At 43.8% G+C, this 13,315-nt stretch overlaps 1 protein-coding gene across 1 annotated transcript in view; it reads left to right on the forward strand.

Moving 5' to 3' along the window:
• LOC120064471 (E3 ubiquitin-protein ligase MYCBP2-like) overlaps positions 1-13,315 on the forward strand; it is a 110,129-nt gene that overhangs the window by 74,485 nt on the left and 22,329 nt on the right. The window contains exons 27-39 of the mRNA XM_039015067.1: positions 629-787; positions 1,152-1,312; positions 2,930-3,086; positions 3,689-3,913; positions 4,409-4,474; positions 4,927-5,166; positions 5,371-5,460; positions 5,599-5,679; positions 5,899-6,177; positions 9,423-9,706; positions 10,165-10,381; positions 10,675-10,776; positions 11,040-11,168. Coding sequence (XP_038870995.1) covers positions 629-787; positions 1,152-1,312; positions 2,930-3,086; positions 3,689-3,913; positions 4,409-4,474; positions 4,927-5,166; positions 5,371-5,460; positions 5,599-5,679; positions 5,899-6,177; positions 9,423-9,706; positions 10,165-10,381; positions 10,675-10,776; positions 11,040-11,168 — 2,190 coding nt within the window. The remainder of the gene's footprint in view (positions 1-628; positions 788-1,151; positions 1,313-2,929; positions 3,087-3,688; positions 3,914-4,408; positions 4,475-4,926; positions 5,167-5,370; positions 5,461-5,598; positions 5,680-5,898; positions 6,178-9,422; positions 9,707-10,164; positions 10,382-10,674; positions 10,777-11,039; positions 11,169-13,315) is intronic.

The raw sequence follows: 13,315 nt of genomic DNA on the forward strand, positions 1-13,315 counted from the left end.
GTCATACACAAGATGGTGGACAGTTAGCATTTTCATAGGAAAATGTGTCACACTGCCTGAAGTGTCAAGTTCATGCTTACATTAGCATTCAACAGTTAGCAGCGTTACCTCAAATGCTAACGTGATTAGCCTCCTTTTGAGGTACCTCAGTTGTCGCTAGACGGCCTCGTTAGAAAGGACAAAAGTGTAGGCAATATCTGAGATGAGAAACTGATCTGAAAATGTATTGTTAATGTTGCTCCCGAGTTGCGCAGCGGTTTAAGGCACTGCATCTCGGTGCAAGAGGCGTCACTACAATCCCTGGTTCAAATCCAGGCTGTTTCACATCCGGCCGTGTTTGGGAGTCCCATAGGGCGGCGCTCAATTGGCCCAGTGTCGTCCGGGTTTGGCCGAGGAAGGCAGTCATTGTAAATAAGAATTTGTTCTTAACTGACTTGCCTAGTTAAATTAAAAACAATATATATATTTATAAGGTTAGGTTAGGGGTCAACCTTTGTACATTGTTGGTTTTTGGAACTTTTATATAAAAGTAAATTAATACATTGCTTCAGGTCTTTGCTTTGAAATTTAAAGGACTGTTTTCTGAAGTGAGTGAAAGCCACCATCTTACTTCTCTCCCCCTCCTCAGGCGTTCAACTGGCTGCTGTGTAACGTGATCCAGACCACCTCGCTGCACGACATCCTGTGGCACTTTGTCGCCTCCCTCACCCCGTCACCCTTTGAACCCGAGGAAGAGGAGGAGGAAGAAAACAAAGCCCCCGGGAACAAGAAAATTGTGATGGAGCAGGTGATGTTTGATTAAGATTCCAGGACCGAAGTGGTGGGGGGAGGTTAATTTTATTGCCGCCATCTTCAACAGGTCTCTTGCTAAATAGATCATCTCAATGAGACAAACCTGGATAAAAAAGGGTTTTATTTGAGGTACCAGTACAAAATATTCAGATATTCAAAATATTCAACCAAATGACTGGGAATAGGGCCTGATTAATTAATTTCAATTTACTTATTTCGTTATATGAACTGTAACTCATTAAAATCTTTGAAATTGTTTCATATTGCGTTTGTTTTTGTTCAGTATACATGTACTTTTGTAGTCATTGCATCCCTGTGTTTTTAGCTACTTTTCCATTATGTTTTCTTCGTACACACAGGAGAGAGACCTGGCTGTGTGTGAGCACCCGCTGTCTGACATTGTGATTGCCGGGGAGGCTGCCCACCCCCTCCCCCACACCTTCCACCGCCTCCTCCAGACCATCTCCGACCTCATGATGTCACTTCCTAGTGGCAGCTCCCTGCAGCAGATGGCCCTCAGGTACGGTGGCCCTGTTGCTCAAAGTCTACCTCCACTTTCAACTCAAACCTGCCCTCACAGAAATTATTCAACCCTATTATCCATAAGACTAAAACTAAGGGAAGATATCTCTTAAAAGGTCAAATGCCTTTCTGTATATATATGAATAGGCCCTATAATAATCATCACCGCTTTTTTCACTTTTTAACCTCTACGGGATCGATGTCCCTATACCGAGACGGTTGATGCTAACATGCGCTAATGTGACTAGAATGACATAAGTAACAGCAAACCTTCTAGGACATAGACATGTCTTATATGGGTAGAAAGCTTAAATTCCTGTTAATCTAACTGCATTGTCCAATTTACAGTAGCTATTACAGTGAAAACATACCATGCTATTGTTTGAGGAGAGTACACAACAACAACTTTTCACGGCAACTGGTTTGATACGTTCCCCTCTGAAGGTAAATAATGTACTTACATTCAGTAATCTTGCTCTGATTTGTCATCCTGAGGGTCCCAAAGATTAAAGGTAGCATAGTTTTGTTTGATAAAATCTATTTTTATATTCAAAAGTAGGAATTGGGTTCTACAGTTTGATCCCCTGTGGTCTCTGGCTCCACAACCACCCCGCCCGGCCATCTAGATGTGTGAAAGTTAGGGTATAAGCTAATGATCCGTCATGTATGACATTCCTGGGAGTGTGTAAACTTAAATTCTGTATTACCGTATCATTTTTGTTATGTTCAATTGACCAATTCGGCACATTTGGGCAGATAGAAAATATTGTGCATTATTGCAATGCTTCACTGGATCAATCGGAAACTTTGCACCCACTGCTGTCATCTAGTGGCCGAAAACTAAATTGCGCCTTGACTCCTATATTATATTATGGCCTTTCTCTTACATTTCAAAGATGATGGAACCAAAAAAATTGAAAATTCATGTTTTTCTGTTTTGTATCATCTTTTACCAGATCTAATGTGTTATATTCTCCTACATTAATTTCACATTTCCACAAACTTCAAAGTGTTTCCTTTCAAATGGTATCAAGAATATGCATATCCTTGCTACAGGCAGTTAGATTTGGGTATGTCATTTTAGGCGAAAATTGGGGGGAAAAGGGTCAGATCCTTTTAATAACGTTGTTTCACATTCCGAGCAATTTTTCAGTCCCACAAAAAACGGCAACAAAGCACCTGTGCAAAAGAAGTCATGAACTTCTCTTCCAGTGTCTGATTGAATAGGTATATGTTTGTTTAGCAGACACTCTTTTATTCATAGTGGCCAACATGTGACACAGATATTCAGTATACATGGCCCATGCAGAAATTTAACCCACAACCCTGGTGTTGCTAGCACCATCCTCCACTCGGGCTCCCGAGTGACGCAGCGGCGATTGGGAGTCCCATAGGGCGGCGCACAATTGGCCCAGCGTCGTCCGGGTTTGGCCGGGGTAGGACGTCATTGTAAATAAGAATTTGTTCTTAACGGACTTGCCTAGTTAAATAAAAGGTTAAATAAATATTATAAAAAAATTCTAAAATCCTCCAACCAACTTAGCTACCACTTTACTGATCAATGTGAGCGCGTAATTCACCCTTGACCTGGAGTCTTTCCCCATCTATCTATCAGGTGTTGGAGTTTGAAGTTCAAGCAGTCTGACCACCAGTTCCTGCACCAGAGCAATGTGTTCCACCACATCAACAACATCTTGTCCAAGTCGGACGACGGCGACAGCGAGGAGAGCTTCAACATCAGTGTGCAGTCTGGCTACGAGGCCATGAGCCAAGTGAGACAGAATCCCATAGGAGATAGGGCCGTTTCCCGGGACCCGTATTATATTAAGCCTAGTACTGGGCTAATAAGGTTTATTTAAATGGCGAATCTCCATGGAGAATGGTTTTTAAACCAGGACTAGGTTCGAGCTAGATCTGGCCCATTTAAGTTTTGTGGTAGCTAGCTCGACCTTATGAAGGTTGGTAGAAAAGAGACTTGTTCAGTTTGTCTCAGTTGTTGAATCTTGTTATATTGACACATGTTAAGTTTGCTGAAAATAAACAAAGTTGACAGTGAGAGGACGTTTCTTTTTTTTCTGCTGAGTTTGTAATGGGCCACGTGAGAATTTCTGGTAATTGAACCTATTTCTTCAGTTATTTTTGTGCATTTGATATTGCCTATAGGGCGTGATATTGCTGGGACCATAGCTGGCAAGTGAGCTGCGTCACATATGCCTAAAATAACATTTAGATTGTTAAACCTTGTCTGTTATCCTATATGATTTTAAATGCATTGTATCCACTTGTGTGGCTGAAATTGACATTTCTATATTGTCCAATCAAATCGTATATATCTATACTGCTGGAAGAGGTTGAACATCATTTGATCTTCCAGGAGCTGTGCCTGGTGACCTGTCTGAAGGACCTGACCAGTGTGGTGGACATCAAGACGTCCAGCCGTCCGGCCATGATCGGCAGCCTGACGGATGGCTCAACTGAGACCTTTTGGGAGTCGGGCGATGAGGACAAGAACAAGACCAAGTGCATTACCATCAGCTGCGTCAAAGGCATCAACGCCTCTTACATCACTGTGCACGTGGACAACTCCCGTGACATTGGGGTGAGTAGGGAGGAATTAAAGGGACATTTGTGTTTGTATTTATTTATTGCCTTGGCAGCAGCTACTCTTCCTGGGGTCCAGCAAAATTAAGGCAGTTATACAATTTTAAAAACATTACAATACATTCACAACATGTTAAGTGTGTGCCCTCAGGCCCCTACTCTACTACCACATATCTACAACACAAAATCTATGTGTAGGTGTGTGTATAGTGTGTATGTTATCATGTGTATGCATGTTTGTGTTGCTTCACAGTCCCCGCTGTTCCATAAGGTGTATTTGATCTGTTTTTTAAAATCTGATTTTACTGCTTGCATGAATTGGAATAGAGTTCCATGTAGTCATGGCTCTATGTAGTACTGTGCACCTCCCATAGTCTATTCTGGACTTAGGGACGTGCACTCCAAAATCAAATTTGTCAGATGCCACAATCTAAAATTAATGGAAAACTGTCTGTTTCATTGATATTAAAGGCGCTCTTCTCTAACTCCACAGAACAAAGTCACCTCCATGACGTTCCTGTGTGGCAAAGCCGGGGAGGACCTCTGCAGAATCAAACAGGTTTGGCCTCTTATTTCTATAGACCAGCTCCAGGCATCTGAGTGCGTGGGTTTTGTGAAGAAGGAAGGATTCTCTCTATTCCCCAGTGCATTACATTTGACCCAAACCACATGGGGCACTGGTCAAAAGCCTCTGGTTAAAAGTAGATTACTACATGTAGCTAACCACTATTAGTACAGGATATGGCAAACTTACAGCAACCGTGCTTCTACACCTGCATTGCTTGATGTTTGGGGTTTTAGGCTGGGTTTCTGTACAGCACTTTGAGATATCAGCTGATGTAAGAAGGGCTATATAAATACATTTGATTTGATTTGAAGCCCTTCTGTATGTTCATAAAAGCCATTTTCAGAAGAAAAACAAAGGAGAAGCAGTACTAAACATTTTGATTCACCTTGGCATCAACACAAGCTTCACTGACCAATCCCTTCCATCTCCCCACCTCTCTCCAGATCGACCTCGATTCGCGTCACATGGGCTGGGTGACCAGCGAGTTTCCTGGGGGAGACCACCATGTGATCAAGGTGGAGCTGAAGGGGCCCGAGAACACGCTGCGGGTGCGCCAGGTCAAGGTGCTGGGCTGGAAGGCTGGCGAGAGCATCAAGATTGCGGGGCAGATCTCGGCCAGCGTGGCCCAGCAGAAGAACTGCGAGGCCGAGACACTCCGCGTTTTCCGCCTCATCACATCACAGGTCGGTTCACCTGTCAATCAATCGTACTATGAGCTCATAGGACCGTTCACCTGTAAATCACTCATAATATCACCTCACTGGTCGGTTGGCCAATCAGTCACTATGGGGCCAAAATGTTAATGTTTTCTTTCTCTACCACTTTAGGTCTAATAGAATTGGATAGGTTCAAGCTTTACCCTTGGTGTGCATGTGTTGTGTGTGTAGGTATTTGGGAAGCTAATCTGCGGAGATGCTGAGCCCACCCCTGAAAAGGAGGAGAAGAACCTGCTGTCATCACCAGAGGGGGAGGACAAGGTCAGGGGTCATACTGTATACCAGTGTTTCCTAACCTTTTTCAACCACCCCCTATTTCACACGGTCTTTTTGCAAATAAAGACCAGAAAACAAACATGATATATTTCTGTTTACCTGTTATTGTTTACCTGTCATCAGGCGCCGTCAGACGCAGACCTGAAGGAACACATGGTGGGCATCATTTTCAGCCGGAGCAAGCTGACCAACCTGCAGAAACAGGTCAGTAGTCTGTGGAATACCTGGCCAATAAAGTACAATTAACTAAAATAGTACAATACAACTACAACAACACAAAATGTGATATCTGGCTACAGTAATCCTCAGAAGGCTTTGAGGGTTCAAGCCCCTGACTCTGCTTCCCCTGTCTGTTATCTTCACACTTGGAATTGACTTCATATCCCTTTATCGCTTTCCCCTCCTTCCCCCTCCCCCCTCCAGGTGTGCGCCCACATCGTCCAGGCCATCCGCATGGAGGCGACCCGGGTGCGCGAGGAGTGGGAGCATGCCATCTCCAGCAAGGAAAACGCCAACTCGCAGCCCAGCGACGACGCCGCCTCCTCGGACACCTCCTCGGACGCCTACTGCTTCGAGCTGCTCTCCATGGTGCTGGCGCTGAGCGGCTCCAACGTAGGCCGCCAGTACCTGGCCCAGCAGTTGACACTGATGCAGGACCTGTTCTCGCTGCTGCACACGGCCTCGCCCCGTATCCAGAGACAGGTGGGGTGTACCCACATAAACACAGTTCCTGACATTTAATCCAAATAAAAATTCCCTGTCTTAGGTCAGTTAGGATCACCACTTTATTTTAAGAATGTGAAATGTCAGAAAAATAGAGAGAATTATTTATTTCAGCTTGTATTTCTTTCATCACATTCCCAGTGGGTCAGAAGTTTACATACACTCAATTAGTATTTGGTAGCGTTGCCTTTAAATTGTTTAACTTGGGTCAAACGTTTCGGGTAGCCTTCCACAAGCTTCCCACAATAAGCTGGGTGAGTTTTGGCCCATTCCTCCTGACAGAGCTGGTGTAACTGAGTCGGGTTTGTAGGCCTCCTTGCTCGCACACGCTTTTTCAGTTCTGCCCACAAATTTTCAATAGGATTGAGGTCAGGGCTTTGTGATGGCCACTTCAATACCTTGACTTTGTTGTCCTTAAGCCATTTTGCCACAACTTTGGAAGTAAGCTTGGGGTCATTGTCCATTTGGAAGACCCATTTGCGACCAAGCTTTAACTTCCTGACTGTCTTGAGATGTTGCTTCAATATATCCACATAATTTTCCTCCCTCATGATGCCATCTATTTTGTGAAATGCACCAGTCTCTCCTGCAGCAAAGCACAACATGCTGCTGCCACCCCTGTGCTTCACGGTTGGGATGGTGTTCTTCGGCTTGCGAGCATCCCTCTTTTTCCTCCAAACATAACGATGGTCATTATGGCCAAACAGTTCTATTTTTGTTTCATCAGATGTTGAAGGAATTTCATTCCTATATGTTCATCAACCAATTCAATTAAAACACTCTGCCCATTCATAAGAATTTGTAAGATACTTATTTGCAAAAAATGGACAGAAACCAGTCTCAAAATCAATCAATCAATAGCGTTTATTCTTGAGAGTACTGATCATAGTACAATTTACATCAGGCTATATAATAAAAATGACGTCATAGGTTTTAAAATGTCCTTCCTCCTCTCGGATACAATAGCAATATAGTTCACAAGCCTTCCCACATTGTCTGCCACCTGTTAAACAATCTACAACCAGCCCAAGGTCTCTCCCCTCCCTGGGTAGAGACAGAATGTCCTGTGAGGAACACAGCATTCCAGCCGGTCTGACGATAGCTCCATTCGTTTCTAACAAGGAACAGAAAGTCCTTGTTCTAATTCTTGACTAAAACTACACACATTATATTCAGTATTATGATTATAATAAGATTCATACATCCATACAGTAACATAGTAGTATTCTGTTTAGTTATAGTTCTAAGTTAAATGTATACATAATTTAGTCATTATTCATAAAAATCCCATAACATCAGACCAGAGGACATTTCTCCAAAAAGTACAGTCTTTGTTCCCATGTGCAGTTGCATACGGTTTTATGGAGGTTTTGGAGCAGTGGCTTCTTCCTTGCTGAGCGGCCTTTCAGGTTATGTCGACTCGTTTTACTGTGGATATAGATACTTCTGTACTTGTTTCCTCCAGCATCTTCACAAGGTTCTTTGCTGCTGTTCTTGGATTGATTTGCACTTTTAGCACCAAAGTACGTTAATCTCTAGGAGACAGAACGTGGTGTTTATACTTGCGTACTATTGTTTGTACAGATGAACGTGGTACCTTCAGGCGTTTGGAAATTGCTCCCAAGGATGAACCAGACTTGTAGAGGTCTACAATATTTGGGCTGATTTCTTTTGATTTTCCCATGATGTCAAGCAAAGAGGCACTGAGTTTGAAGGTAGGCCTTGAAATACATCCACAGGTACACCTCCAATTGACTCAAATTAGCAAATTAGCCTATCAGAAGCTTCTAAAGCCATGACATCATTTTCTGGAATTTTCCAAGCTGTTTAAAGGCACAGTCAACTTAGCGTATGTAAACTTCTGACCCTCTGGAATTGTGATACAGTGAAATCTGTCTGTAAACAATTGTTAGAAAAATGACTTGTGTCATGCACAAAGTAGATGTCCTAACTGACTTGCCAAAACTATAGTTTGTTAACAAGAAATGTGTGTAGTGGTTGAAAAACGAGTTTTAATGACTCCAAACTAATTTTATGTAAACTTCCGACTTCAACTGTACATAATGTTGTATTATACACACACACACATGGGCACACCGACTCAATAAAGTACCATGGGGTGCTGGTCCAGTCTGATTTCCTGCCTCATGACAATCTTAAAGAGAAGCTGAACTCAAAAACCATCTTCTAATAATAATATATGCCATTTAGTAGACACTTTTATCCAAAGCGACTTAGTCATGCTTGCAGACATTTTACATATGGGTGGTCCTGTGAATTGAACCCACATGGTGTTGCAAGTGCCATGCTCTACCAACTGAGCTACAAAGGACTTACCTGGTTGAAAACTGCCTATATGGAATCAGTATTAGTCTTGAACAATTGTACTAGTTGCAAAAGTGGAAGAACTTTGGTCACAAAGTCAGTATCTTCCAAAACTGAGGTTTGCGCGATTTAAACAATCTAAGGTACATCATTTTTTCTTGGGTTGAGATTTGAATCCTGCCCATGTCTGGCAGCACCCGAACAACCAACCTACAGTCCGCCCCTTTTTCTTTACAGACAGCAGAGCTAACCAATTGAAGCACAGCGTCTCGGGACTAGTTTGATGAGACTTATTCGTTATAAAAGGCTTGGGTTTTTCCCAACTCAAACATCCTCACATTTGTGAGAGAACTTTAACGTCACAAACACAACTGTCATCAAAGATAGGGAAATGCTCGGAGCTTGGGATTCTTGACCAAACACGTTCATGTTGTCATTCGGTTGCTAAGTCATTCGTCATGCGTACGGTGGCTGTTTGGATATTTCAAGTAAAGTGGAACACATATTTTACATTTACATTTTACTCATATAGCAGATGCCCTTATTGGGGGGGCGACTTACGGTTGTGAGTGCATACAGTTTCATACTTTTTTCGTACTACTCCCCCATGGGAATTGAACCCACAATCCTGGTGTTGCAAGCTCCACCAACTGAGCTACACGGGACACAGAACAGTACACCATTAGCAAAAATGAGACACTTCAAACTGTTGCTTCAGTCATGGCTTCTAGTGTTTTTTTTGTTTTCTTTTAAACAAGGCTAAATCAGTGAGTTCAGCCCCACTTTAACATCAGTAAAGCCAAAGAGAGTCTCTGCATGATGTATATCACTCCAGCCGTTTAATAACATTGACTACATGGCTATCCTTTCTCACCCTTCACCTGTCCCGTCTTTCCCAGGTGACCTCTCTCCTCCGTCGTGTCCTCCCAGAGGTGACACCCGTGCGCCTGGCCAGCATCATCGGCATCAAGGCCCTGCCGCCTGCCGATATCAGTGACATCATCCACTCGACCGAGAAGGGTGACTGGAACAAGCTTGGCATCCTGGACATGTTCCTGGGCTGCATCGCCAAGGCACTCACCGTGCAACTCAAGGCCAAGGGAACCACCATTGCTGGCACGGCGGGCATGGCGGCAGGCAAGGGCATCACTACTGTCACGCTGCCCTTGATCTTCAACTCCAGGTGAGACAACAACTTTGATTTACCTTCATTAGGCAGGAAATGTAAGAAAATGGTCCAAAAACTAGTGAACTATGACTATGTGGACTTGTCCAATAAGAAAAGCTTGCTTTTGTTTTACTTTGCAAGACGTGAGATGACCCATGTCATCTCACAAAAACGATTCATGACTTCGTCGGCAAACATTTTGAGATATTCTCAAACCAATTGTCATTTGTGGTGGTTTGTATATTGACTATCAGATGTGATTTCTCCTGATTGAACAGGAATTTTCAATATAATCTCATTCAAATGTATTTATAAAGCCCTTTATACATTTTACTGACATTCTCTTGTATTCGTACATTTCTGGGATTGACCTAACTTCCCGAAACCAACTTATTGTTTTGCTATTCCTATCCCTGTAGTGTTGTGTCCCATAATGAACACATTGGTCGAACACTGCCTCTCTCCATGTGCAGCTACATTCGCCGGGGGGAGAGCCACTGGTGGATGAAGGGATCCACTCCCCCTCAGATCGCTGAGATCATCATCAAGCTGGTCAAAGACATGGCTGCCGGGCACCTGTCGGACGCCTGGTCTCGGGTGACGAAGAACGCCATCGCTGAGACCATCATGGCTCTCACCAAGATGGAAGAGGAGCATCGCTCGCCAGTCCGTTGCATCGCCACCACCCGGGTACGGCTGTTCTCATATTACACGACCATATTGTGTGTGTTTAGCAGACCTGGGTTCAAATGCTATTTCATTACTTTCACATTTCATAGTATTCAGATACATTTTTGGAAAATACAAGTAGTTAAATATTGGAATGTAAGTGTATTTAAATAACAAATAATGAAAAGACATGTATTTGAACCCAGGTCTGGGTAGTGTGTGACGGATGTTTGTATGTGCACATGCACGTGTGTTAGGTTAGTGCATGTGTTTGAGTACATTTTTAACCTCCGTCCTTTCTCTCTGTACTGTAGTTGTGGCTTGCTCTGGCCTCTCTGTGTGTGCTGGACCAGGATCATGTGGACAGGCTGTCCTCAGGCCGCTGGATGGGCAAAGACGGACAGCAGAAACAGATGGTAACTTATTAGCCTCATAGAACACGTGCATTTTGGCAAAGCAATATAGACTCAAGACTCTTTTTTTCTGAATTGTAATCTGTTGAGATCGTGCATAAATTAATGGATTTGATTTATAGCACTCCAAATCGCATTCCTTACAAATGCAACAATTGTACATTTAGCTGTACACATTTTACAGTTCTGGGTGGATGAAATGAGGGAAAGTTGTCTCGAGGTGTTCAGGTCGTAACCGTAAAGTCTCGTTGTGCTCCCGTCCACAGCCCATGTGCGATAACCATGACGACGGCGAGACAGCAGCCATCATCCTGTGTAACATGTGTGGTAACCTGTGTACCGACTGTGACCGCTTCCTCCACCTGCACCGACGCACTCGCTCCCATCAGAGACAGGTCAGTAGTACCCACATTCACCTGTAGGGGGCACTCTGCCCCCAGTCATATAGCTAGACTGGGAGCCTGTCAGTGTCAATGCTTCTTTCCACCTTGGTACCACCTGCAATAATGTGTATACCAGGGTTTCCATTAGGAAAATTTGCCACCGGACAACGTGACCTGCAAGATTGAAATTTACGAGACATTTGAGAAATTTACCAGACATCCGTATGCATTGGGTGCGTAACCCATTAGGGTATACTCACGGTGCTTAGAATGGAGAAATGACATTTTGATTATGGTAATTCATTTTAACAGAATAGAAATGAGCCTGTAAAGTTGTAATAAAGTAGAACGATGTTCTTATACCAACATGGACCAACATGAAAGGTGTTATTGTCTTCATCACTACTATATATGCACCAAATACAGCGAATACAGTGAAATGCTTACTTACGAGCCTCTAACCAACAATACAGTTGTTGACTTCTGTAACCGTGAAAGCCTTGGTTTCATGCATGTTAACATTAGAAGCCTCCTCCCTTTGTTTGTTTTATTCACTGTTTTAGCACGCTCTGCCAACCCGGATGTCCTAGCCGTGTCTGAATCCTGGCTTAGGAAAGCCAACAAAAATCCTGAAATTTCCATCCCTAACTATAACATTTTCCGACAAGATGGAACTGTCAAAGGGGGCGGAGTTTCAATCTAGAGCAGAGAGAGCCTGCAGAGTTCTGTCATACTATCCAGATCTGTTCCCAAACCATTTCAGCTTCTACTTCTAAAAATTCACCTTTCCAGGTAACAAGTCTCTCACTGTTGCCGCTTGTTATAGACCCCCTTCAGCCCCCAGCTGTGCTCTGGACACAATATGTGAATTGATTAACCCCCATCTATCTTCAGAGCTCGTACTGTTAGGTGACCTAAACTGTGACATGCTTAACACCCCGTCAGTCTAAGCTAGATGTCCTCAATCTCACACAAATTATCAAGGAACCTACCAGGTACAACCCCAAATCCGTAAACACGGGCACCCTCATAGATATCATCCTGACCAACTTGCCCTCTAAATACACCTCTGCTGTCTTCAACCAGGATCTCAGCGATCACTGCCCATTGCCTGGGTCCGTAACGGGTCTGCGGTCAAACGACCACCCCTCATCACTGTCAAACGCTCCCTAAAACACTTCAGCGAGCAGGCCTTTCTAATCCTGCCTGGTTATTCTTTAAAAGTGCTTTCCATCTTAAATAAGCATGCCCCATTCAAAAAAAAAAAGATATAGCCCTTGGTTCACTCCAGACCTGATTGCCCTTGACCAGCACTATCGAATAGCCCTATCGAAATATCGATAGGGAAATACCCTATCGAAACTATCGAATAGCCCTATCGACCAGCACTATCGAATATGCAACTTTTCAGGGAAGTTCGGGAACCAATATACACAGGCAGTTAAGGAAAGCTAAGGCTAGCTTTTTCAAATGGAAATTTGCGTCCTGTAGCACAAACTCCAAAAGGTTCTGGGGCACTGTAAAGTCCATGGAGAATAAGAGCACCTCTTCCCAGCTTCCCACTGCACTGAGGCTAGGAAACACTGTCACCACCGATAAATCCACGATGAGAATTTCAATAAGCATTTTTCTACAGCTGGCCATGCTTCCACCTGGCCACCCCTACCCCGGTCAACAGCCCTGCACCCCCCACAGCAACTTGCCCAAGCCTCCCCCATTTCTCCTTCACCCAAATCCAGATAGCTGATGTTCTGAAAGAGCTGCAAAATCTGGACCCCTACAAATCAGCCAGGCTAGACAATCTGGACCCTCTCTTTCTAAAATTATCCGCCGCAATTGTTGCAACCCTTATTACTAGCCTGTTCAGCCTCTTTCGTATCGTCTGAGATCCCCAAAGTTTGGAAAGCTGCCACGGTTATCCCCCTCTTCAAAGGGGGAGACACTCTAGACCTGTTACAGACCTATATCTATCCTACCCTGCCTTTCTATGGTCTTCGAATGCCAAGTTAACAAACAGATCACCGACCATTTCGAATCCCACCGTACCTTCTCCGCTATGCAATCTGGTTTCCGAGCTGGTCATGGGTGCACTTCAGCCGCGCTCAAGGTCCTAAACGACATCGATAAAAGACAATACTGTGCAGCCGTATTCATCGACC

Source organism: Salvelinus namaycush, chromosome 19, assembly GCF_016432855.1.
Source record: "Salvelinus namaycush isolate Seneca chromosome 19, SaNama_1.0, whole genome shotgun sequence".
Lineage (NCBI taxonomy): Eukaryota > Metazoa > Chordata > Actinopteri > Salmoniformes > Salmonidae > Salvelinus > Salvelinus namaycush.